Consider the following 25,114-nt stretch of genomic DNA (forward strand, 5'->3'; position numbering starts at 1 on the left):
CACACGTGTGCACACATGCATGTGCACAGTCGCCCACAGCACACACGTGCACGCAACACATGTACACATGCACACATGCACGCACGCATGTGCACACATGCACACGCATGCACGTGCACACAGCAAACACACCGGTGCACACGTGCACGCACACATGCAACACGCATGCGCACACACACGTGTGCATGCATGCATGTGCACAGTCTCCCACAGCACACAGGTGCATGCACACGCATCCATGCACGCAACACAATGTGTACACATGTGCACACACACGCATACACGTGCACTCATGGATGCGCACACATGCAAACACACGTGCCCATGCACGCGTGCATGCACGCACACACACACATGCACGCGCACACATGCACGCACACACACATGCACACATGTGCATGTACGCACACACAAGTTGCCCACAGCACTCACGCGCACGCACATGTCTGCACGCGCACGCGTGCACGCACAGTTGCCCACGGCACTCACACAGTTGTCCACAGCACTCAACACGCATGCACACGCACACGCACAATGTGCACACACGCACATGCCCACCGTTGCCCACAGCACTCACGCAGAGCTCTACTGATGCACGGCTGCAGACGGCGCTCACCAGCCGGGACCCACCCCTTCCGGGCCCCGTGCCGCCGGCACCCGCCTTCTCTTTCCCGAGCCTGGGCTCCTTGCGGCAAAGCCCGTCCTCCGATCCTAGGAGGCTGGGTGCAGCCTCCCCTTTTCAGGCTGCCCTCTACCTTCTGCTGCTTGGGCACGGGTTCATTTAAAACCACTTTCTAATCCGGCAGCTTGAGCTGCTGGAGGAGGGGCACCACCCCCACCAGCGGGGCTGGCGCACCTCACGTCAGCTTCCAGGGCCGGGCTTTTGCAGACCCCGAGGGTCAGGGAAGCCAGGAGGGAGGCCAGCAGGTGGTGACCGGGCCCCAGCTTTCACTTGCTGTGGGATGAGCCTTTGTGCGAGGGCTACTCTTGCTCCTGAAGCCTCAGCGGCACCACTGTCCTAGAACCCACCGGGCGTAGGTCTGCCTCAGGACCTTTGCACATGCTGCTGCCTAACTCTGGGACTCCCCTGAGACCCCATCTTCCCTTGGCTTGTTCCTTCTGGTCCCACAGGTCTTGGCCGCACGGCTCGGGAGCACAGTGGAAGCCCCGGCCCCTCCCTCCCATGCCCTGCTTTGTTTTCTTCCAGACCTTGCTCCCTGAAATTATCTGGTTGACTTGTTTCTCATTCGTCTCGTGGGGCCAAGAGACTGCTAAGTTGTCCATTGATATCCATTTCCCTGTTTGTCTTTAAAAGACCTGGAGCCCCAGATTTTATCTGGGATCATCACTGCCCAGCCAGAAGACATATTTCTCAACATCCCTTGCAATGAAACGTGGCTTCGTGGCTAAGTCCTGGCCTTTACGAGCTGGGGGTGGAAGTCCTTAGAAGGGCAGAAATGTGTCCCTGCCCTTCTTGGTCTTCCTCCTGTCTGCCGGCATGTGGTCGTGACGGCTGGAGCACCGGCAGCCATTGTGGACCGTGCTGTAGCTCGCTGAAGACACACAGGTGGCCAGAGTGAGCCTGCTTTCTCAAACCAGACCCCAGACCCACGGCTGCCGGCCTGCCTCCAGTCTTCTTTCGCGTGGGAGAAAAGAAACCTCACTCACGCTGCGATTTCTATCACCGTTACGCGGCTGGACCTGGTTCTAGCTGACACACGGGCCCCTGGAATGTCAGCCTTGTCTTTTCGGTCGGCTGATGAGCGCCTGGCACAAAGCAGGAGCTCGTGGCAATGACAGCACTCGCAGTGGCGCTGACCTGGGCTGGGCCCTGTTCCCAGTGCTTCAAGGGGCACTAGCTCATCAATTCTCAAAGCCCCAGGGGAGGCGGTAGGGTTATCCCCACTTTGCAGAGGAGGAAACTGGGGCACGGAGCGGTCAGGTCTCTCCCCACCACTAAGTGGTGCCGGGACTGATTCCTGGCTCTGGGATCTTTCCTCTCCCCTCCTGTGCAGAGTTGGGTAGACACTCTGGGCTCTGGGCCTTGCCGGCTCCTGGGTGCCCTGGATCCGGGGCGGGGTGGCCGTGGGGCCTGGAGTCCCAGCACCCATCTGTCCACATCCCTGGGAGGCCCCAGTGCGCGTGAACTTTCTTCCTGCCCCATCCTGGCTCCACTGCTGCCGCCTTTGCTCAGCCCTCCCTCCCTCATCCCTGCCCAGTTCACCTTCACCCCTACCCGAGGCTCCTTGGGGTTCCCAGGTCTGGCTCGGGGGCCTCGCCGTCACCCTCTCCGGGCTCCCAGGGCTCATGTGGTTGGCACGTGGCTTCTCACGGGTGTCTGCCCTGCCTCTGGGGCCCCTCGTGGGCCCCTGCTCGGACTGAGGCTGCCGGGGTCCGGGTCAGGGGTGGTCAGTCACAAGGGGTGGCAGCCCCAGGGCTGCTTGGAGGAGTCCCTTCCCCAGCCCCCTCTGGTGGTCAGGCAGCCCAGAGCTCTGAATGCGTGCAGAGAGGGGCCTGCCCGAGGGCACTGAAGGACGATGAGGTCCCCTCGCGGCTCCGCACAGGACACCTGGCGTGGCGGGTGCCCCCCTGCTCCCCTCCTCCACCTTCTCCGGGTGCTGGACAGGCCTCACTCGGTCTCCCTGCCATAAAGCGCACGGCAGGGGTGAGCACCCGACAGTCGCCCCCTGGAGTGGGACGCACCGTTGTCAGCTGCCAGGAAGGTGGCCTCGTAGATGTTGTTTTTGATGTAGAGGGATTCGCGGTCAAGGACGGCTGCCGTGGTGATCTGACCGTTGGTGGCATTAATGTGCAGCCAGTTTGCTGGGTCCGACAGTTTGGAGTATCTGAGGAGGAGGAGGTGAGGAGGTGAAGGGGGGAGTGACCCCGAGCCCCCGGCCTGCCCTGGCCACCGGACCCGCCAGCCTGCACTTGGCAGGACGCGGCCCTCGCGGGGCGCCCGCCTGGACCCCGGGGCTTTCCCTGCCGCCCCGGATGGGGTCCTCCCTCAACAGCGGCTCACGGTCGCCGTGGCGGACGGGTTCCCGATCCTCACAAGGACCCCAGGAGGCAGATACTCTCATTGCCCCCTCTTTACAGACGGGGAGACTGAGGAGCTAAGACGGAGAGGCCAAGGGACTTGCAGCAACCTGGACCAGGACCGACCTGACTCGAGATACTGCTGAACGTGTGGAAAACTTTCCACCTTCTTGGGTGAGCGCCTGTATCACACGGGCCGGGTGGTCCCCGCCGTCCCCAGCCCGGAGCTCCTGGTGCCCCCTGCCCGGACGCACAAGACGGGTCGGGACCCACCTCACGGCCTGCTGCATGAACCGGTCGGGGTCCACTGCCGAAAACGTGGTCAGTACGGTGCCGGTGGGCACGCCCTCCTCCAGGCGGATCAGCTTGTGGTTCGAGGGGAAGTAGGGTGCCTCGTTGATGTCCACGACGGAGATGGTCACCCCTGCCGTAGACTGGAAGGACATCTGGATCCCACTGGCCAGGGGCGCCTGGTTGGACACCATCACGGTCAGCATGAACGCTCTGTTCAGCTCGTAGTCGACTGCCTGGAACAAGGGAGGCCCCAGGGGGTGAGCCGGCACGGGCACCCACGCGGCTGGCTCAGAGGGTGGGGGCCGTGGGCTGGTTGGTCTGCACCCGCCGCCCCAGTCTGTGCCTGCGCCTCCCGCCCGCTCTGTGCCCAGGAGGCCGGTCCCTAGGGAGGCCGGCCCCTTGTCTCTGGCTTCCCGTGGAGTTTGCCAGAGGGGGGAGAAAGAGTTTGGGGAAAAGGGCCCCCGCCGCGCCTTCCCGTCATGCCGTGCGACGTCAGTGGCAGGGCTCCCGGGGGCTCCGGCTCCCGGTGGCGGCACCCCTCTGCGGCTCCCTCGTCAGGTGCCGCTCCCTCCAGCCTGGCTCGCTCAAGGCCCCCACTGCTGCCTGTCTAGGGGTGCCCTACTAGGTGCCACGGGGGGGGTCCTCTTCTGTTGTTCTGACCCGCCCAGCAGCCTCAGGACACTCACGCATCAGGTCTGTGGGTTCCCTTTCCTCTGGCGTGGCCCCTGCGCTAACATGATTTCCGGTTACGCCCTGTTGGGGCACCGGGAGCCTGACTGATAAATGCCAGAGCTCAGGGAGGGAGGGAGGCTGTACGGAGGCGCTGGGGCCCCGGCACACGTCACTGCACGTAACGGCTCAAAGGCGGGCTGCGGCAGTCTCACAGGAAGCAACGCGACACGACATGACACAACACCCCAGGACGTGACGGGACCCCCTGTAGCAGCACCTCAGACTTCTGTTCAGACCCTTGCGGGGTAACCCCCGCATGGACGGGCCCCCCCCCCCCCCCCCCCGCGGTATCTGGGTGGTTCACGGAGGGCGCGCGCCCGAGGCAGCCCGGATGCCCAGAGCGCCGGCTGGGCGAGCCGAGCGGACCGCACGGGCGCAGCGGGAGGTGTGGGGAATGAGGAAGACAGTGAACCGAGGCGGATGGAGCTCCGGGATCTGCCGGGGAGCAGGAGCAGGTGCACAGGAGGGGGAGGAGCTCGGGGTTGTGTGTGTAGCTGTTCGCATCTGTGGAAAGGAAGACCGCAGGGGTGAATCGCAAAAACGCGTGAAAATGGTCCCCTGCCAGCTGGGGGACGGAACAGGGTGGAGGGAAGGGCCGGGGGCACGAGTTTGCTGGGCACACGCCGTCACAGAGCTTTGGCTCTGGAGCCGTATGGCACCTTACACAGCCACTGGTAAGACAGTACGAGTAATGTTAGGCGTGTAAAGCGATCCCCGAAAATTGCAAGCAAACTGAAATAAATGAAGTCAACTATATATCAACATGACTCTCAAGAGAATAATGATTTCAGGTGACCAGGGCAATATGTAGATGGTAGTTCTCTCTCTCTCTCTCTCTTTTTTAATGTTTACTTACTTTTGAGAGAGACAGAGGGAGAGAGAGAGAGAGAGGACAGTGAGGGAGGGGCAGAGAGGGAGGGAGACACAGAATCCAAAGCAGGCTCCAGGCTCCCAGCTGTCAGCACAGAGCCCGACACGGGCTTGAACCCATGAACCGTGAGATCATGACCTGAGCCGAAGTCAGACGCTCAACCGACTGAGACACCCAGGTGGCCCCTGGGCTTATTTTTAAAGCCTCTGATGCATATTCCAGGATAAGGTAAATAAACGCGTGTAATAACGTGGTTTAGGAAATAAGATTTTCCGGGTACGAGAAAGGAAAGACGAGTATGAAGTCACTGAAGTTAAGTAAAAATCCTCCAGTGTTAAATTCGAATAAAACGGCCATCTGAGTCAGTGAAGTGAATGGAGCCGGGCAGGGTGGGCACGTGAAGGGTTGCTTCCTCGCTCTGCCCCCTGGAACCCTGAGGAGAAACGGCAGGCAGGCAGCAGCGAGCCCCTCCGCTGTCTGGATGCTGGCTTCTAAGTACCCTTCTCACTAGACAAATGGCCGACCCAGACGGGAGGCAGGCCGGGCCGCGAGATGAACTGGGGGCATCCGGTTGGGCCACAGTGCAAGGAAGCACTCAGGAAGGGACCCAGGAACCAGCCAGGGGAGTTCCCACCGGCCAGAACCGATCATGACTGCAGCTGACCGAAGCACGGTGAATACATAAAAATCCACGCATTCTTAACCGTAGTGAGAAAATGAACACATGTGCACACACACACACACACACACACACACATTTTGTTTATTGCTCTGGTGGGATGATGAGTGGTCTCCAAAGACGTCCAGGTCCTGATGTCTGGAATCTGTGACCACGTCGCCCCCCATGGCACAGAGACTTTGTGGACATGATGAAATTAGGGGTCTTGCGGTGGGAGATGGCCCAGGACTCCCCAGGGGGCCTGAAATGCCATCCGAGGGTCTTTACAAGGGGAGACAGAGGGACACAGCATCAGCTGTGTGAGCACCGAGGTTCTGCTCTGAGGAGGCAGGAAGGGCCACAGTGTAGGGATGTGGTTTCCAAACTGGAAAAAGCAAATGGAATCCCCAGGGGGAGCCCAGCCTTGCTGGCTCCTTGGTTCCGGCCCAGTGGAGCTGATTTTGGACATCCAACTACCAGACATGGGAGAGAATAGTGTGTGTGTTGAGCGCCTCCCTCAGGCTGGATGTGATTTGTTACGGCAGCAGCAGAAACTCGGAGGGACCGCGGCCAGCCGCCAGGCTGAGAATGGACGAAGAGAAGTAACGCATACAGGATTGATCTCGCGTGTCCTGTCGGGCCCCGTCCTGGTTTCGTGTTCCTATTTAGTGGCTCAGGGCAACACAATTTGTTATCTTACAGTTCTGGAGGTCGGAAGTCAAAACTCAGCGTCGCTGGGCTGAGGTCAAGGTGTGGGCGGGGCCGCGCCCTCTCGGACACTTGCCTTCTGCAGCCCCCGGAGCCCCCGTGCTCCTGGCCCCTCCTCCCCCTTCCGAGCAGCATCCTGCCCCGTGTGGTGCTGTCTGAGCTCTGCCTCTTCCCCACGGCTCCTCCGACACTCACCTCCTGCCCCTGTCTCGCAAAGAGGCTGAGTCCACGGGGCCCACCCGGACTTCCCGGGGTAGCGTCCTCTCCCAGAGCCCCTAGCTGACTGCTATGCACTGGCAGGTTCCGGGGACTCGGGCCCGGGCATCTCTGGGGGGCCGCTGCTCTGACCACCGCGACCTGCCTTTCACTTAAGTGCACAGCCCTTGCTGCCGAGGGCAAGCTCTTTAGTACTGACTCATCGCAGCCAGGGAACGACTGATTCTTAAAAGCACCGATTTGTACGAGTGGAGACACGTATCCGGACAAGGGCCACCAGCAGATGATAAGACCAGCGGAGGCGGACCAACGGAGGACTGCACGTTTGCGGGTACGAAGCGTCACGCCGCAGCCTGCGTGCTGGTCATAAGGGGGCAGGGGGAGTCAGGTCTACAAGGACGGAAGGGGCTGTCAGCGCCTGAGCTCAGTGGGCAGGCTTACGTGGCCAGAGAGGGACGGCCAGGGGCTTCCTGATGGGACTCCTCCGCTCCAGCCGCAAAGCTCGTCCCCACGGAGGGACCCTGCAGGTCTAAGTCCCAGGGCACGGGAATTGTGGGAGAAGAGGAGCAAGACACATCGTGACGAGGTGACTGGACAAATCCGGCACGCAGGGCCAGATTCCGTCGGCCATCTGCCGCTGTGTCTACGACAGGTGGATGGTGGACGGGACGGTGGGATCCTCTAGAGTACGAGAGGTTCGAGAGATGCTACGACCAAAGGGATGCAGGGACCCCGTTCAGATCCAGGTCTGAAAAACCACCGCAGACAGACACTTTCAGGAAGGTTAAGGGGAATGGAGCACAGATTTGGACCGGAGACTCTGAAGGAAACACGGCCCGGGTCCGGTACGTGGTTACGTAAGCGGAACGCGTGTCTGAGGGTGATGCATCCTGACATACTTAGGGGTGGAGAATCACGAGGCCGGGGACTGAAAAACGCATTTCAGGCACAAGTGTGGATGGCGGGGGATACGGAACAGGCTCACGGCCGTCCGACTCCTGCCAGTTTCCACGGAAAGTAGTCAAACGTGCTTCTGCTTGGAGAGGAATGTATCTGCTGTGTCAGTTTTCGCTGCGGACCCCCGACTTGCTGGTGGCGGGGCCGCCCCGCTGATCCGACCTGAGCCCCCTTTCCCCCCCACCCAGGTCCATCCCCAGCAGCTCGTCTGTGAGCATTAGAAACCTTACACGCACTGCATCAAAGCCACGCCTTCTCAGCTACCGCGACAGAGGGGGTATTAAGTAGGACACGAAGGAATGTAAGAGCAGCGAATAATATTAGGGGGTGGGCGCGGGGCTTCACGAGACCCCGGGGCCGGCCCCATGGCAGAGACCGGGGCTCTGGCCTGATGTCCCCATCGCCCTCTCCAGGCGTGGTCCCCGCGGGCCTCCGGGAGCCCCGCCCCACCCCCACCACGAGACGCCACGTCCTTCCGTGGCACAGGCCGTGTCACGACTGCCGTCTTCCCCTGCCCCTCACAGACCTTTGAGGAGGGGCTTCACCTTGTGTCTCAGCACAGAGCCAGCGTGGGTCGGCCTGGGGCGGCGGGGGATGGTCTGACGCCTCCCTGGTCTCCCACCGCTGCCCATCACCTGGCACGCGATGCCGGGTGCTGCGAGGCGCGTGTTTGCGGGAGGGCCTTGATGTCACCCGGGCAGGACCCTCACCGGCCCCAGCGGGCGGCCAGTGTGGTGAGGCACGCTGGCCCGAACCATACCGGGGGACTTCAGGCCAGAGGCCACGAGCCCCTGTCCCTCCCAGGTGTGGGCTCGGTTCCTCTGTCCTGATGTCCGATCGCCTCCAGGCCCACAGCACACACCTGCACCCACGCTGTGTCCAGGGTCCCCCGGGGCCAAACGGCGGCTGGTGTCCCAGCGCCTCCCCCAGGACCCCCCGAGAGCCGGCTGGGGACGGGGCGACGCCACTTAAGTGTCATGGTTTTGTCCGCGAACCAGCCACCACAGGAAGTAATCTTTCTCCCTGTTTCTTGGTTCAAGTCCCCGGGGGACACGGACTAACGCTGCGTGTAATGCATTAAGATAGTGTCACCGGTCTGAGTGAGAACGCCTTCCAGAAACACTGTTACGGCCAGTAACCGTCTGTCGGAGGGCGAAATAAAACACGCTTGTAATGGGGAAATCGATAGGTAATCTGCCCCTCCAGCTTCCATCAGGGCGGCTGTGTGTGCTCCCTGGTCTCACCGTGGCTGCCTCCCCGGACGTGGCCAAGACCTTTCGCTGAGAGGCGAGGGGCTGGGGGCACCCTGCTGAGGGGGGATTCGGTTCTGGGTGGGAGCTGTCACCTGCAGGGCTGCGGGGCTGGTGGAGGGAGGGGCTTGTGGGGGCCGCACGCCCTGTTCCCCCCCGACCCCTGGTCCCCTGCCCCCCTGCGACCCCGCTTCGGCCTCTGGGAGCCTTACTGCTGCCGAGGTGGGGGGACAGAAGAGGCCAATTGTTGGCTTTTCTGCTTCAAAAGCTGAGGTCCAGGTGAGGCAGGAGAAAGGGCCTGTGATTGGTCTGCGCCTGTGGTTTTCTCCTTGGGAGAGATTGTGGTTTTGGGGTTGGAGGAGAGACAGGAGGGGGACGTGTGGGGAGAGGCAGGGGGCTCTCGAGGAGGCTGGGGATGGTGACAGATGCCCACCGGGGCTGGGGGCCTGGGAGCAGAGCGGCTGTGCCCCAGCTTGGCTAGAGCCTGAGAGATAGCAGGCCCAGTGGGGCTGGGGAGGAGGGGGCCGGGGGCGTGGGGGGCAGGGCAAGACCTGCCCGAGGGGACTGTGTATTTCCTCAGACTTCAGGGCCGAGGGACAACGCAGCCAGCCTGGGCCAGGGGGCTGAGGGCCAGGCTGGCCACACACATCTCTGCAGTGGCCCAGAGATGCTCTCCTCCCCTACCCGGCACCTGGTCAGCCCCGAAGGCAGAGGAGGTCCCAGGACTCTGGGGGGCACAGGGGCTGGAGACAGCAGCCGGGTGGTGTGACAGAAGGCAGGCACACCTCACGCACGCCTGCGGCGAGAACGTCTCCGTGGCTCCTTCTCACACCCCCCTGCAGACTGTCAACTCCTGCAGGCCGGGCAGTGATGTGTACCCAACACAGGGCCCGATGCCTCCAAGGGACCTGGGGACCCTGGTGGGATTGAGGTGACCTTCCTTGAACACTGGGGGATGGGTGGGGAGGCAGCCAGTCGGTGTCATGACAGCAGCTGTTCCTGTCAGGTGAGCTCTCACTGCCTTCCAGGCGCTGTTCCAGGCGCCGCCCTGCCCTTCTCTGTCCAGGATCTACTGCGGTGTCAGCGACAGCCCTGCGCGTCCGGGGCACAGCGAGGGCGACTGGCCCGTGCCCGCGGTAAGGGAGCCAAGAGCCGGCCGCCTCCCCGGACTGCCCCCCACCGCCCGCGCCCCCTCCTGGCCACCCTCCTCTGCAAGACAACATCTGAAAGGATGCTGTCTACCAAAGAGCGCAAAATTAACCCGAAGGTGCTTTCCAACACCCATCTTGCCTTAAAAAGACTTTGAACCGAGAGTCTGGAGGAAAGCCCCGGGTGGGTAACAACGCAAAGAAGGAAAAACGGAGAAGCACGGTGCAGGTGACGGATGCCATCTGCACACGCGGTCCGGGCTCCGTGGGGACGGTGCGGCCGCCTGTGCGCCCAGCGTTAAGGGCCGTGAAACTCAGTCTTAGGTGCACATGTGGTAGGACTCACTTGTGACTTCTGACGAGCACGCAGTCCTGTCTCCCGGACCGCGCTGGGGACGCAGGAGTCCCCCCAAGCCCCTCACCCTGCCCCCCCGTCGTCACACCCCCATCCCCAACACTGGTCTTGACATTTGTCTATAAATTGCGACACCAAATCCTGGATCAACACAGCACCGGGAAGGGAAGGCACAGGCCTCAGCTGTTCAGAAAGGTACATGACAAATCTTCAGACGTTAGACAAATAAGTCCCGCCATGCCGGACAAGGAAACACTCCTTCGTGGCTGAGCTGGATTTATCTCCGGGATCCAGGGATGGGGTTCACCCATTCCTGGACTGAGGCAGCGATGTGGCCGTCAGGGAGGGGACAGGAGAGTGGTCTCTGGGGGGCTGGGGGGGGTGTGGCAGGTCAGGCCGCCCAGTCCCTGGAGGTCACACGGCCAGGTCCTCGGGAGCCCGCCTCCGGTCCAGCAGGTGGGTCCCAGGGTCGCGGCCCGGGGCGGAGCTCGCCACGGCTGGCGGGAAGTGAGGAGGGCACCCACCTTAACCACGGTGACCATGCCCTCGTTGGTGACGGGGTCCGTGCGGATGCTGAAGTGCCCCGAGGGGTCCCCGCTGATGATGCGGTAGAAGGCGTTCCAGTTTGGCGAGTGGGGCTGATCTCGGTCCATCACGGTCAGGTTTGCAACCACCACCTCCACCTGGTTTTCGGGTACCTCCCCTGCGTACTGCAGAACACAAGGAGAGAGTGTTCTCACCCTGTGGGCCCCTCGACCAGCCCCAGGGATGTACCCCCTCTCGCCTGCAAGTGGGCCCATTTGGCACGCACGGTGGCTGCTGATAGCCCTCCGGGCCCCCCCCCCCCCCCCCGCCCCCGGCTGGCCCGGGGCTCAGAACCGTACCCACCACCTTTCAGACCAAGGCTCACGGGCACCTGCACACACGTGCGCACCGGCCTCCCTCCTGAACCCCCTTCAGACCTTCCCCGTGTGCCTGGAGGCCCGTGTGACAGCTGGGCACACGAGACACCACAGCACGTGCTCGCAGCGTGCAGGGCTTCCCGGGAGAATCCTGCCCGGGCTCCCCGCCCACCCCCCCCCCCCCCCCCCCCCCCCCCCAACGTCCCGGCACCGTGCCGGGTGCTGCCCATGCCGTCTCCTCAGGGTAACCCTGTTCTCACCCCCATTTTACAGATGAAGCAAGAGAGGTTAAGAGACCCTGGGGCACCACAAAGTGGGGGGCAGAGTGCCAGTCCTGAGGACCAGCCCCCTGTCACCGTGGGCCGGGCCACCGGCCGGGCAGGAAGGAATCCAGAGACAGTCTTGGGAGTGGCCCCAGGCAGCCTGGCTCCCAGCCCTCGTCCTCCCGGGCCCCCTCCGTGCCTGCCTAGTTTCAGCAGAAGTGGCGCCCGAGCCTCACAGGACTCCCCGTCACCACCACCCGCGGCGCATGAGGCCTCCCGGTCACGCTGCCCTGTGCCCACCCGGGGGCCGCGGCCCCAAAACGCCTTCGTCCCCCTGGACAGGCATGGCGTCGCTTTACGCGGAGGACTGTCTTCCTGTGCCCCCAGGGAGCGGCGGGCCTTGGCTTCTGCTCCAGAACGAACTCACCACCCCTGAGTGCGTTTCGAAACGCCCGGCGGGGGGTGTCAGGCAGCCGGTCACGCGTCCTCCACCACCGTGGAACCAGCCGTGCGTTCACGGCTCGGACGCTGCGGCTGCCATCTGGGTTCTTTGACACTCTGCGTCCGGGGCTGACGGCAGCCCAAGGGCCAGGCCCCTACACACGGGGCCCCCGTGCGGGGCTGGCTGGCTGGCTGGCTCTGAGGGGACCCCTCTCCCCGGGCGATGGATGCCAGCTGGTGGGTGTGGCTTCCGGCCTCCGGTTCTCTCCCTCGGGAGCTTGGGTCATCCTGGGAGAGACCGGGCCCCTCCAGCCCGGCTCTGGGCCTGGATTGCCGCAGGTTTCTGCCCCGGGGCACTCGAAGATTCGGGCCTCAGCTGGTCGTTGGCGAGGGGGTTCTGGGTGCAAAGAACAGAAAATTGGGCCACGGTGGCTTGAACACAGGGGTTGACTTCCCAGAACCGGGAGCCTGAAGGCCGAGGGTGGCCATCGGTGGTTCTGTGGGTCAGTGACGTCGGGGCTGGTGGCTCTGCTCTTTCTGGCTTCCTGGAGGTCAGAACCCTGCAGCTCGGCCAGTGTGTGCTTGGTGTGCGGCTCCAGGGACCTGGGGCCTCAGGCCCAGCGAAGGAGGAACCCGAGCCCCGGCAAGGTCGGCTGCCTCTGGGGCTGCAAAGGGCTCTGTTCAACCCAAGGCAAGAGCACAGACCTTCACCTGCACTTCACAGGCTCAGGAGAGGCTCCTGTGTCAGCCTCCTGGACTTTGGGCATCGACGTCCTGCCGGGAACACCACAGCCCAGCCGCTCAGGCGCGCACAAAGGGCCCTTGTCACCTGGTCCTCGCAAGTCTTCAAACCCTGATAGCATCACCTGGTCAGCAAGAACAATCGTGAATTTATCCAAGAAGGATCTCTCCCACCAGGCCCTCAGACGCCGTCCCACGCAGCAGCACGAGATCCTATCGTGAGATTCGGGGGTGCTGGAGCCGGTGACCATTCCGAGCTAATGGCCTGCGGCCGCTCCCGTTCCTCCAGCAGGTCCCGGTCGCCGCTGTCCTCCCGAGCCTGCCTCCACCAGCGGGAGCTGCGGCCCCGGAGGCCGGCCTCCGGGAGGCGCACTGGTGGGCGCTCTTCCCTCCATCCCCAGGGCCCCGGGGACTCAGCCGGGAGCAAGGGGGCCGGCCCCTACCCTCGTGGGACTGTGGGGTGCCACAGTGCACAGCATCAAGGTCCTGGCAAGGGACAGCAGGGCTATTCAGCCCAGTGGCCAGAGACCCAACGTGGAGGGGGGAGGCGGAGCCCTGCCTGACTGTGATCCCAGGCACTTGTTGTCCGGGAGGGAGCGGCCCTGCCATCGCTGTGGGTGGGGCGGGGTCCTGGGGCGGAGAGGCCTCAGGTAGAGGACCATGGGGGCAGGGCATTCAGAGGGCACTTTGCCGAGCCTTGGCCACGAGGCCTGGAGTACAAGGGAGGGTTGGGGGGCTGGGGGCCAGGAGGCGGGTCATCCTGGGGGGGTGCACAGGGCTGCTTCGGACAGTGTGTGCGTGCGTGTATGCATGCGGGGTGCCCCGGTCCCTGGAGCTCTCGGGAGGAGCGCAGGTGTGGGGTGACGCCCCCCAGTGGTCCTCAGGGAGGTGGGAGCCGGGCAGAGGAAGCAGCGGAAGGCCTGGAGCCGGCACAGCGGCCCCCCTGCATTCGTGGGGGAGGCGGTGGGGGAAGGGAGACTCAGGGCCCCCTGTTGGGGCCAGTCTGGTAACCGCACTGAGCCAGCAGGCCTAGGTCCCACCGCCTGGTGTCGCTTGAGCCTCCGGGAGACACACCTCCTGCTGGTGGACACTCGCCCGGGGCCTCCCTGCCGCACCCAGGGCCACGCCCTCTGCCGGACGTCACCGTGTCCCCATTGCCGGAGGTGCTCTTGGAGGCTGTGACCACCCGGGGGGCTGCTGACCTGGGCTGAATGAGAACCGAGTTTGTCATCCACAAAATGGGCACGCCGCCTCCCCCGAGGCTCGGGGATGGAGAACGGGCACGAAGGGCCTGGCACACTGCCCGGCCCGGCTCCGGGCCCTGAGCACAGCTCCCTGGCCGCAGAGGGAGGGCCCAGCTCCCCGGGAGCGGAAAAGAGCACCTACCACACCGGGCAAAGCCACCTGCCCGAGGGAGCCCGTCCAGGTGGGCGCAGGCCTGGCTTGGCCTCAAGCAGCCGTGGAAGCTTAAGGGGGTCCCTCGGCCCCTCTGAGCGGGTTTCCTCAACTGAAGACCGGGGCCAGGGACGCCCGCTGCCCACCTCCCAGGCGGCAGGGGGGAAGCCGGCGAGCAACGTGTGCCCTCCCCAGACCGTCTAGGAATTCAGAGGTAGGGATGACCCAGAGCATCTGTGGTCCTGGGGCCTCGGCGCCCGGACTCTCGTGAGGGGCTTGGTGGGAATGGAGGCCTGGCAAACGACAGGGCCAAGTTCAGGCCATAGCCCGTCTTGTTAATAAAGTTTGATCGGCACACAGCCACGTCCCTTCATTTACACGTTGCCTGTGGCGGAGTTCACTGATTGTGACCTGGAGCTCCCAGACTTGGAAGTGATAGCTTTACGCCCTTTACAGAAAAGATCGCGGACCCCTCTCCAGGCCGCGATGCTCCCCACCTCGGTGATTCAGAAATGGCACGTGGCCTCCACCAGCCAGCCGGGGCTCACCGAGTTCTGGTGCTGTCTCTGGCCTGGGTGTTGCACCCACACCTGCCTGAAAGCGTTGGGTGCGGTGGGGCCGCCATCCGCAGCCTGAGGATGCCAAGCCCAGAGGAGGCGTGTCCCGAGGGAGGCTCCCGGCGGCTCGTGGGGCCTGGGTCCAGCCGTGCCTGAAGTCAGTGCTTGGTTTTTGGCTTCTGAGACCCGAGGAGTTTTCTTTTTGGTTAAGTCGCCAGAGTCAGTAACTTTCTGGTTAAGTTTCTTTTTGGTTAAGACTGTTAGGCTGCCTGGCTGTCTGGCGCCTTCCGAATCCCTTTCTTTATTTTCTACAAACTTGCTTTCGCAGCTTCCTCTACGGCCACGAGCTGGTCAGGTGGCCTAGGACCTGCCGGTCGCATGCGCCTGCCTGATTCCGAAGCAAGATGGAGAGGCCCCGTGCTCTGGCCCCTACGGGGATGGCACCCAGTTCAGCGTGGGCAACAGGAGGGGCTGCTCCGGCTGGAGCCTCCGTGCCCGACACGGCGGGCCCTCGGGTCTTGTGACCGCTCACAGCCTCTGGCAGCTTTCCTCCCTGTTTAGTTGACTGGGGTGGGTCCGGGCAGTGTCACCTAAGAGCCGGGCTTTGGGTGTGCCCCGTGGGTCACCACAGCTGGCCCGATGGGCGCCTCTGTCTGCTCTGCTCTGTCTCTGTCTCCGGGGTGTGGGGTCCGTCCCAGAGCTTCACGGCACAGGCGAGACCTGTGTGTCCCGGAGCCCGATTCCTCCCAGACTCTGGGTGAAGTTTATTCCAAGAGTCTATTTTAATTCATGCGAGTTTAATAAAGGTTCACAAAGAAGGGCCTTAAGCTGATAAATCTGGCTTAGGATTTTCTTATTAACCTTCCCCTAGCCATAATGAGTTTTTAATTTAATTTTTTCTGGTTTTCGGGCACAGGGAAAGCCTCTCCCGTGCCTCATGGGATGTGAAGGCAGATATTTGGGAAAGAAGGAATTTTAAGATCACCGGAACACAGTGTCTCGCCTAGATGGTAATCCAGAATTCAAATGTAGCCCCATCCCCGGGGGCGGGGAGGATTTCATCTAGCACAAACACAGCTCCGAGGCAGAGATCTGCAGGGCTCCCAGGGGAAGGTCACATTAGCATAGAGGAGGATTTGGGTGGGGACAGTGAAGCCCAGCAGGATTCAGAGGGGACGGAGAATGCCAGCCTGTCCACACCCCACAGCATAACCCGTGAGGCTGTGTTTTTGTTTCTGTTCCGACACTTGGAACCATGGCTGGTCCTAAAGGTCCTAAAAGACGCGTGCGTGGGCCGGAGGACTTGACCCTCCCCCAGCTGCCTCTTGGGATGTAGGACACCCCCTCCTCTCCAGTCTGCACCCCCTGCACTGGTGGGGCATCTAACTGGGAGGGAGGGGTGCCCTCCCTGACCTGGAACTCAGGGACGTGCCACAGTCATTAGCAGAGCCTGGAGAGCCGGCCCCGGGAGTCCCCGTCTGGCCAGGATGGGGCTGTGGGTGCTGGGTGGGCACCTGGGGAGGGGTCTCCGTGGATCCCCCCCCCGGGCACACACCAGCACTGCCCCTCCATTTGTCCTTGGCTTCTGCTGGCATATGTAACTACGGATGCGCCTCTGGACATTCCAGTGGTTTTATTGTTTAGAATTTACTTTTGTATCCAGAAAAATCATGATGGTTTCTGCTGGGTTCTGAGTTCAGATCAGAATCAGATTGGAGGACCAGTGGCCCTGATCCAGAAGCAACCTGAAGGCTGTCTTTATTCACCCTGCACATCACAGGGGAGGGACTGAGGTCTGGGGGCCAGGATGCCCCCCCTGAGCCTCTGTCCCCACCCCGAGGAGCTGTCCCCCACCTCACAGGTGAGGAAACAGGCACGGGGCCTCCCGGACTTGCCTGAGGTTAGCGACTGGTCTGTGTGGGAGACCGGTTAGCAGCCGGGACTCTGGCTCCAGCCTCTGACCCCCATGTCTGCCTGCAGTCCGGCTGGGTGGGGACCCAGGGGGTCGAAGAACGTGTCATCTTTGGGAAGTGGACACCGGCATGGCAGGAAGGGCTTGTGGTGGGATGTGATGTCGGGTGGGGACTGGCGCTCCGGCCTGCCATCTCTCGGTGCTCGGAGGAGATCCGAGTAACTCTTTATGGCAGAAGTTTGCACCGAGTGTCCGTGCGCAGTTAAGGGTGTTCAGTCCGTGCCCGTTTTGAGATGCCAAATTCTTATTCTCAGGAACTCATGCTGAGTTCAAATCTCTCCCTTCTCCTGGGTTTGTGGACGTTAAGTCGAAAAGCTGAGGAGACCTGGGATTCACAGGACCTGGGGGGCCAGAGTGGGCCCACTTTCAGGCGCTGCGGGCCCAGCCAGCCCCGGGGAGGGCTGAGTTCGCTGGGGGCCAAGTGCTGGCCTCCACACTCACTGTCGTCCTGTCCCATCTCCAGAGAACGGGGTGGGGTGGGGGGGCACCATGATCACATGCCCTTTTGTCTTTAACACTGACTTGAATTTGACTAAATTACTTAATTTAACCACATTAATTGTTTTCACATGTAATCTCATCCATGCTTCTCTGGGGACGGGAAGCAGGCCATGCGGTCACCACATACAGCGGGGACGCCGGGGGGGGGGGGGGGCAGTCGGTTGAGCATCCGACTCCTGACTTCGGCTCAGGTCATGATATCCCAGGGTCATGGGATCGAGCCCCGAGTCAGGCTCTGTGCCAAGAATGTGGAGTCTGCTCAGGATTCTCTGTCTCTCCCGCTCTCTCTGCCCCTCTGCTGCTCTCTCTAAGAGACAAGAGGAAACGCGTCTTATCAGCTGCCAAGTTTTAAACTGCCATAATAATGCATCTTAATGGCTTCTATCCACCCCCCCTCCCCCGCCAACAGATGAGGAAACTGGGCTGACAGGGAGAGTTCTAGTGACTTCGCTGTGAGTCCCTCGCCTGCAGAGTGAGAGCTGGGGCAGGACTCCAGTGTGTGAAGGCGGGGGCCTGCTTGTGCTGCTGCGACGGGCTGGCCGCCGCCCGTGGCACGTTCAGAGTGCAGCACGGTTCCAGGCGTAAACCTTCACGGACACCAGTGGACCCTCCTGACATCCCCTTGGGACCGATGACACTTTTGTGTAAAGTGGGGACATTGAGAGAGGTCCGGCTATCAGCCCAGGTTACAGGGCTAGGAGGGACCAGGCGGGGGGCTCGTGAGGGGCCTCCTGACTCCAGGTGAGTCAGAGGGAGGGTGGCTGAGCTGGTGGCAGGGGCCTGGGACCCCGGCTATCCAGGCTTCACTCCGGGACCCGAGGACGAAGCCAGCAGGAGGTCCTCGGGGCTGAGTGCGTCCTGGGGGCCACCAGCCCCCCCCCGCCCAGCTGACCCCCACGTTCACCCTCGAGGGGTGCTGAGTGTCCAATGGCCGTACAACCCGCCAGCCCTGCGGCGGGGGCACCTCGCGGCAGCACACGCACAGGGGAAATGACTTTTAATTAACATTTAAGGGTAGGAATTGGATCATGCAAATCCCCCCATCTCCTCAGCTTCTGCTGATTGTTCTTGATTAAGCTCGATAAAAATAGCCTGGCTGTGCGGGGAGGCGGCCGGCCCTCGGCCCCGCCCACCACCCCTGTGCCAAGCAGCCTCCTGGGCCCCGCCTGTCACCCGTCTCCAGGGACACACCATGGGCCACCCTGACCCCCGAATCTAACCCACGACTGCCATGTGACTCAGTTACCAGGACGTTAGCACATGGGTGGGGGGGGCACGCACACTCCTGCCCGGAAACTGGTCTCCCCCCCACCCCCCGCCGCAGCGGCCTTCGGGTCTGACCGTAGTGAGGCCGCCTCCCTGAGCGCTGTCCTGGCGGACGTCAGGATCCGAGGTACCGCTGAAGCACTCCTCCTTGACTCTCAGACCCTGAGCCCACTCCAGGCCTGGGGCCTGCCCGAGGCCGGCCGGGGCACAGGAGGAGCAGGCGGGACGTTCCAGGGAGCCAGGCTATGCCCACCTGCCCTTTGCCTGGACGGGGGTCACGTCTGGGGTCAGATGCACCTTCTCTCCAGGGTCTCCGTGCGCTTCTGTGGCGCCCGCTTCTCAGAGGTGTGTGCGGATCAAGGGGTGCCCTCCTCCTGGTGCGTCCCCCCTCCTGGTGCCCCACACAGCGCTCCCTCCCCTCGCTCCCTCCCCGGCCCTCCCAGGACTGGCACTTGGGGGAGCCCGCGGGGGTTTCAGTGCGGCTGCGTGCGGAGGGGAAGACGGGGTTCGGGCTGGCAGAGCTGGGCTGGGGCTGGGCCGGGGGGCAGAGGTGGTCCCCCCGCAGGCCTGCCCGCAGGAGCGGGTGTGGGCAGCCGGGGGCCCTCGCTGTGGCTGCTGAACGTGCTCCGCCTCAGGAGGGGACAGGACAGCCACGTGGCAGAGGCGGGGCCTGAGGCAGCAGGCGCTCTGGGTTTGACAGTCTCGCTGTGTGACCTCGGGCAGCCCGGAACTAGCCCTCTGGGCCTCAGTCGTCTCTGGTGGAAAAAGGGGCAGTGGCCATGTATGTGATGACCACCGTGGCCACGTCAGGGAAAACCTCTCAGGAAACACAGAAGCTTCTAGGCGTGACCACCAAGGCCACATCGGGGGAAAAGTCCTCTTAGGAAACACAGAAGCTTCTAGGCGTGACCACCAAGGCCACGTCGGGGGGAAAAGTCCTCTTAGGAAACACAGAAGCTTCTAGGCGTGACCACCATGGCCACATCGGGGGCGGGGGGGAATCCTCTTAGGAAACACACAGAAGCTTCTAGGCGTGACAGCCATGATGCTACGGCTCCGTCCCCGGTCCGGGCGGCCATCTGCAGACACAGCAGTGGCACGGGGACACGGAGGACACGCGATGGTGGCCAGTGCACGTGGCTGTTCCGTTTCTCCTTCCCGCTCCGACGACTCTGTGTGAGCCTGACGTTATTCCCAAAGGAGCACTGAAAACATCCCAAGGCCACTCAGAATCTACGGACATGGGAGGGTCTCAGACACATCGTGAGTGAAAGAACCCAAGTCGGAGAACACCAGGTACAGAGCGGGGCGCGAGGTGGAGGCGGCGTGGGGCGGAAGGGGACGCCTTCGTCACGGTGGCTCCCTTGGTACCTTTTCAGTTACGCTACCGTGTGTGCGAACTACCTGGTTGGAAGCTCAGCCGGGTCTCCACTCTGCCTAGAACTCGTCCGTGGGCCTTGTGCGTAGAGCCACACACACGGTCATGGCGGCTTGCTTGGCTCACGCTCCGTATCTGGACTTGGGATCAGAACGGGCCCCTCCGTTCCTGACGCCAAGAGGGATTAACTGGCTCACCCCCTGGAGCCGGACCGGGCTGGCCGCCTGGACTGCATCAGGGAGGGAAGAAGGATACGCAGCCGCCCAGGTTCCTGGGATAGTGATGCCGTGAGAGAAGCAGAGAAGACCCAGCTGGCTGGGGACGGCACCGAGACAAACTTCATGAGCAGCCGGGGACCACACACGGGCGGTGTATCCGTCGCCCGGGCGGGAAGAGCTAGCTGGAAGCCTCCCCCGAGGGGAGGACGCTCTGCCCAGGACCCTCAATCGGGACCCCACCCGGGCCGTTCACCGTGGGGCCTCCCCAGCCGGGAGGCTGGATGTGGTGAGCGCCCGATCTGATGCATGAACCCTTCTCTCTCCTTCTCCGTACTCTCTCCCCCTTTATGTTTACTCTGTTTACTTCCATACGTTCCCTTTCCCTTATAATCAATACAGTTTTCCTCTATGAAACAAAGTTTAGCTATCGTGAACTACTGTCATTCAGAACAATCTTTAAAACAGAGAAAGTGATTAAACGAAGGAGGGCATGCACGGACGGGGTGCTCACAGATGGTCCAAAGATCTGAGCTGGCCACGGGGGACCCCCAGGAACGCGGGAGATTGTCCGACCGCGCGGGTGCAACCACAGACGTGGGCTCCACGGGCGTTCTGTTGGATGAGAGAAGCCTGGCTCCGCAGAACTGTGTGGCCCGCGTGACTCCATCCACGTGATGTCGTAGGACAAGCAAAGGTCACCTTGGCGATGGACGCAGGGGTGGGGGCTGCCTCTGGGGACGGGCACGGGCTTGTGCTCCTGGCCGGTGGGAACGTTTCCCGGAAGGTCCGTGCGTTATGCCGCATTCCCGTCACACCTCAACAGCATCGGCAAGATCTCCATCCGACTCGAAGCCGGAGACCAAGAGGTCTCTCTGGGAGCTCTTGTCTGGAGCCGATGGGCTGTGTCTACTTTGGCTCCTGGTGTATTAGGCAGCGGCCGACCATCTTGGGTGTAAAAGAATCAGGCTGTTTGGGGGCAGGAGGGTGGGTGCAGGCTCTGGTCTACCCCATGCCGGAGCCCTCTGCCTTTCCGCCTGTCGCTGCCACCGGGGTCTGTGCCATCGCCTGCCCTCCCCGAGTGGCCACACCTTCTCCAGGGCACCTGGGTGCAAGTGTGGACCAGGATCTCGAGGCAGGTGGGGTCTCTGAGCATCCTGTCCGGTCTCTGGGAGCTTTTGCCAAACCCCGTGGTGGCTGGAGGTGACCAGGAGGGCTGGGCTGAGTCCTTGACTCCCCGGGTCATTATGGTGGCCCATGCCCGGAAGCACATCCTTCACTACCAACAGGGACAGCTGGCTTGGTTTCCTTCTGCCCTGTTCCCATGGCGACAGTGGAGGTCCCCAGGCTGTTTTCTGGGGGTCCTGGCGGTCACGAGGGCTGGTGCCACTGCCCCAGCAGACAACAAGGGTTCGTAGTTGGCACCAGGACATGAGCGTATCCCCGGGAACAGTGTCCTCTTGCCTGGGCACCCGCCCGGGACCACCTGAGACCCCTGAGGCGGAAGGTGGGTTCTGAGTGTCCAAGGTGCCCACCCACTCGGCGCAACCGCCAGGGTCGATGTCAGATGCCTGGCGTGGTGCTGGCTCTGCTCCTCACTGTAAGGTCACCTCTGGGAGGCGTCCTGCTCCCGAGGGTGCTGTGGTCAGGCGCTAGCGCGGGCCTGGCGTGTCCAGAAGACAGCCAGGTCTGCCCGGCCAGGTGTGCGCCAGGCCCTGCTGGGGCCTGCAGCCTGGGCATTATTCTCCTTCCAGGGTCGCTCGGGGCCGCTTCACCCATGTCCAGACTCCCCGGGACATTGGCCCAGGGCCTTTCCTGCCATTGCCCACTGGCCCAGGAGAGCAGGTGGCCGCGGAAGCCAGCCCGCTCCTCGCCAGGTGGGCTGTGGATCAGCAGCTCCGCCCGCGTGCAAGCTACCGTCCGCCCGCTAGATGGCGCTGCGCCCCCACAGGCAAGGCCACCCCGCCGGGTTCCGGGATGTGGGAAGTTGGGGAGGGGGGTGGAGGTACAGGGCTGTGGGGTCTGGGGACTCTGTGATTCGGGGACAGGAGCGCTCGGGGCGTGGGGCGTGGGGAAGCAGGAGGAGAGGATGCTTGGACCCCAGGGAGGCTCTCGTCTCCCAGACTCTGGCCTGTGAGATGTCTTCCTGGCGCTGACCGGCCTTCTCGGGGAGAAGGAGGGGTCTCCTCTCTGTTTCCCCACCGCCTTCCCCTCCCCCCTCCCCCCTCCCCCCTCCCCTCTCGCTGCACAGCAGGTGCAGCTTCCGGGCTCCAATCCCAGCCGCTCCCACTTACCGGCTAGCAGTGAGGGTCTGGGCAAGTGACTTCGTGTCTCTGAGCCTCTGTCACTGAGGGACTGTCGGGCGAGGGCCCTGACCCTCACAAGGTTGGGGGGACCAGAGCCTGGCAGGGGAAGGCTCCCAGCGTGGCTTGTGCTGTCGCCATTACTGTCACTGTTATTGCCGTGGCCCCCTCACCCAGTCGGCCCTCCGGGAGCCTGGACCCCAGCAGAGGCGGTGGCTCTGAGAGGCCATCCCGAGACCTTGGGGTGGCAGCCGCCAGCCAGCACCACTCTGGGGGCCCTTGCTGACCTGACCCTCCCTCCCGCCCATCCTGGCCTCTGCACCCGCCACACCTGAGGACGGGCGCCTGCCCTGGCGGGGGAGCACAGCGCTGCTCGCCAAGGACCTGGGCAGTCATCCGGGGAGGGTGTGGACCAGTGAGTGGGGAGAGAGCAGGGCCGGCCCCCCGAAGACGGCTGGGTGGCACAGGAGGGGGTCACCAAACGTGCCGGGCACTGAGTGGGCCGTGAGGATTTCCTGGGGAGGGGCTCCTGGCGGGGCAGCGCTGTTGAATCTGTGACCCCGGGGCCCTGCCCCTGGGATGTGCCGGCATGAGCGCAGCTGGTCTCTGTGACTCGTGGGCTCTAGACTCAGAACGGAGGCGCATGAATGCCCACGAAGCGCACTTGGGCACTCAGGCCGGGAGCAGCCTGGTGTGGGCAGCTCTGCCTGAGGGGGAGGAACGCCCGGCGTGTCCCCACCCTCCACGACGTTCTGCTCACGGCAACTTTCTGCTCCTGCAGGAGCCCCCCCCCCCCCCCCCCCAGGAGGTCGCGTTGCACACACGGCCACACGCAGCCAGCCGCACGCGTGCCTCCCAAAGCGACCGGGCCCCAAAACCACGGGTCAACTCCGGAGAGAGTGTCCAGCCCAGTCTGTCCCGGGCACTTCTCAGAGCGTCAGCTGCGGCTCAGCATCGGGCCTCGCGGTGCCGGACTGGAGCACACGTCCCCCCGCACCCACCCCCGGAGGCAGAGCCTTGGCAGGCCCTCCGGCCTGTCTCCCGCCGCAGACCCCGGGGAGGCCCCCTCCGCGTCAGCCTCCCGCTGCCCAGGGCCGTTGCGGCCCCGCTGCCCGTCCCTCCATCACACTCAGGGAGGGGAGAAGCGGCACGAGCCGCACCCGACGGCCGTGAGCTGCGTACTCACCGTGCTCGTGGTGAACTCCGGCGGGTTGTCGTTCACGTCCGTCACCGAGATGATGGCCGTGGCCGTGTTCGACAGGCCGTAGTTGAGGTTCCCTTCCATGTCTGTGGCCTGGACAATGACTGTGTACTGCTGCACTTTCTGGAGGGACAGGGGCGGGAGGGAACAGGCATCAGTTTGGGTCTCGGCCCGTCCTTTCCATCAACACGCACGCTCCCCGTGGCCAGAGAGCACAGGAGGCCGAGAGCACCGTGTTGCGTGGGGTTCAGGAAACCAGGGATGGACACTTTGCAGAGACAGGGGCAATCCCACGGACACGCCAGGGCTCCATGAGCCGCCCTCAGACCGGCCTCCACATCCGCGGCTCAGAACAGGGTTCTGAGTTTACGGTTTTGTGCCATCGTTTCCTCGTTGTCTGTGCTCACCAAACGGAGCTCCGGGAGGCCACGGCTGTCTTACTCACCACCGTGTCCCCAAAGCCGATTGCAGTGCCCAACACATAGAGCATTAAATGTTCCTAAGTGACCGTCGGTGACAACAGAGATGCTGAGGAATAGCGAGCTTGTCCACTGAGGTCCCTTGGTGCCCGATAAGGCGTCTGGATATTTGCGGACAGCTGGGAGCCGCTGAGGGGCCTGGAGAGAAATCACGTGACCCAACAAGCGTATACAAGGGGTCAGCAAACTACGGGCCTCGGGCCAAATCTCCCTACCACTGGTTCTTTAATCTGTAAATAAAGTTGTACTGACACAGGGCCACGTCCACTCATTAGCGCGCTGTCTGTGGCTTGTTTCTGCACGACAACAGCTGAGTGGCTGTGACAGAGATCACGTGGCCGGAAAAGCCTACAACGGTCACTGTCTGGCCCTTGACAGAAGACGTGCGTCAGCCCTGGGCTCTGACACCAGACAGCATGAGCCGGGTAACCCCGGGGCAGGCTGGGCAGGGACACCACAAGCTTCTCTGGGAGCCAGGGCGGGGGAAACCGGGGGAGGCTTCTGGAAGAGGAGGGATGTGCTGCCCGGAGGTGACAGTGTGGCAGTCCCTCCCCAAGCTGGGAGGAGTGTGTCTGGGCTCACGAAGTCCATCTGGCTGGGCCCTGGACTGGGGTGGGGGCTCTGGGGGCTCGGGAGCGTCCACACACTGTTTCCCACCTAGAACCTGCCCTGTCCTCCCACCAGTCAAGGCCACTGTCCCATGTGACCGTGGCCCGGGGGCCCGGTGCAGCCCACTCCAGGGTCAGGACGCGTGTGGGGGTGGGGGGTGTGCTGGCTCCTGGCCCCCATCCTCCCCCCACTTCCTCCCCCTGGCTGTCACTCCAGGTGGTGACAGGAGCCCCTGGAGGAGCAGGAAACCGCTCCTCTGTGCACGCCTGGGTCACTCCTTCTAGGGGACTGATCCGCTGGATGGGGGGTGGGGAGGCACAGTCAGGGCTCCTCAACAGGCCTTCCAGGGCGACAGGCACGAGGGGAGGGGCCGAGAGGCGCGGCGGCACGGGGGCCGGCCTGCCAGGCTTCAGTCCCCATCTGTGAGAGGCTGTGTGCCTGGACTCCAGCCTAGTGCCTGGTACACAGTAGACCCTTGATCAGTGTTTGTTAAGTGAATTGAGTAAATGCCTAAAACAGCTGACACTTGTGAAAATGGATAGAACTTGCAACCAAGGAGACGTAAAAAAATAATAGAAATAGCTTCACTCTGGTGCTGTGCCACGTTCAAAAGTTTTCTCACAAAAGATAAACCTTTACTTCCTTCCCTTCTTCCTCTCTGTC

At 63.0% G+C, this 25,114-nt stretch overlaps 1 protein-coding gene across 1 annotated transcript in view; it reads right to left on the minus strand.

The window, feature by feature from the left end:
- The window catches only part of CDH4 (cadherin 4), a 533,618-nt gene that overhangs the window by 4,607 nt on the left and 503,897 nt on the right, over nucleotides 1-25,114 (minus strand). Inside the window, exons 9-12 of the mRNA XM_049650379.1 lie at nucleotides 23,349-23,486; nucleotides 10,753-10,938; nucleotides 3,313-3,566; nucleotides 2,704-2,846 (exon numbers count right to left, since the gene is read on the minus strand). Of these exons, the coding sequence (XP_049506336.1) occupies nucleotides 2,704-2,846; nucleotides 3,313-3,566; nucleotides 10,753-10,938; nucleotides 23,349-23,486 (721 nt within the window). The remainder of the gene's footprint in view (nucleotides 1-2,703; nucleotides 2,847-3,312; nucleotides 3,567-10,752; nucleotides 10,939-23,348; nucleotides 23,487-25,114) is intronic.

The sequence above is a fragment of the Panthera uncia genome, assembly GCF_023721935.1.
Source record: "Panthera uncia isolate 11264 chromosome A3 unlocalized genomic scaffold, Puncia_PCG_1.0 HiC_scaffold_11, whole genome shotgun sequence".
Classification (NCBI taxonomy): domain Eukaryota; kingdom Metazoa; phylum Chordata; class Mammalia; order Carnivora; family Felidae; genus Panthera; species Panthera uncia.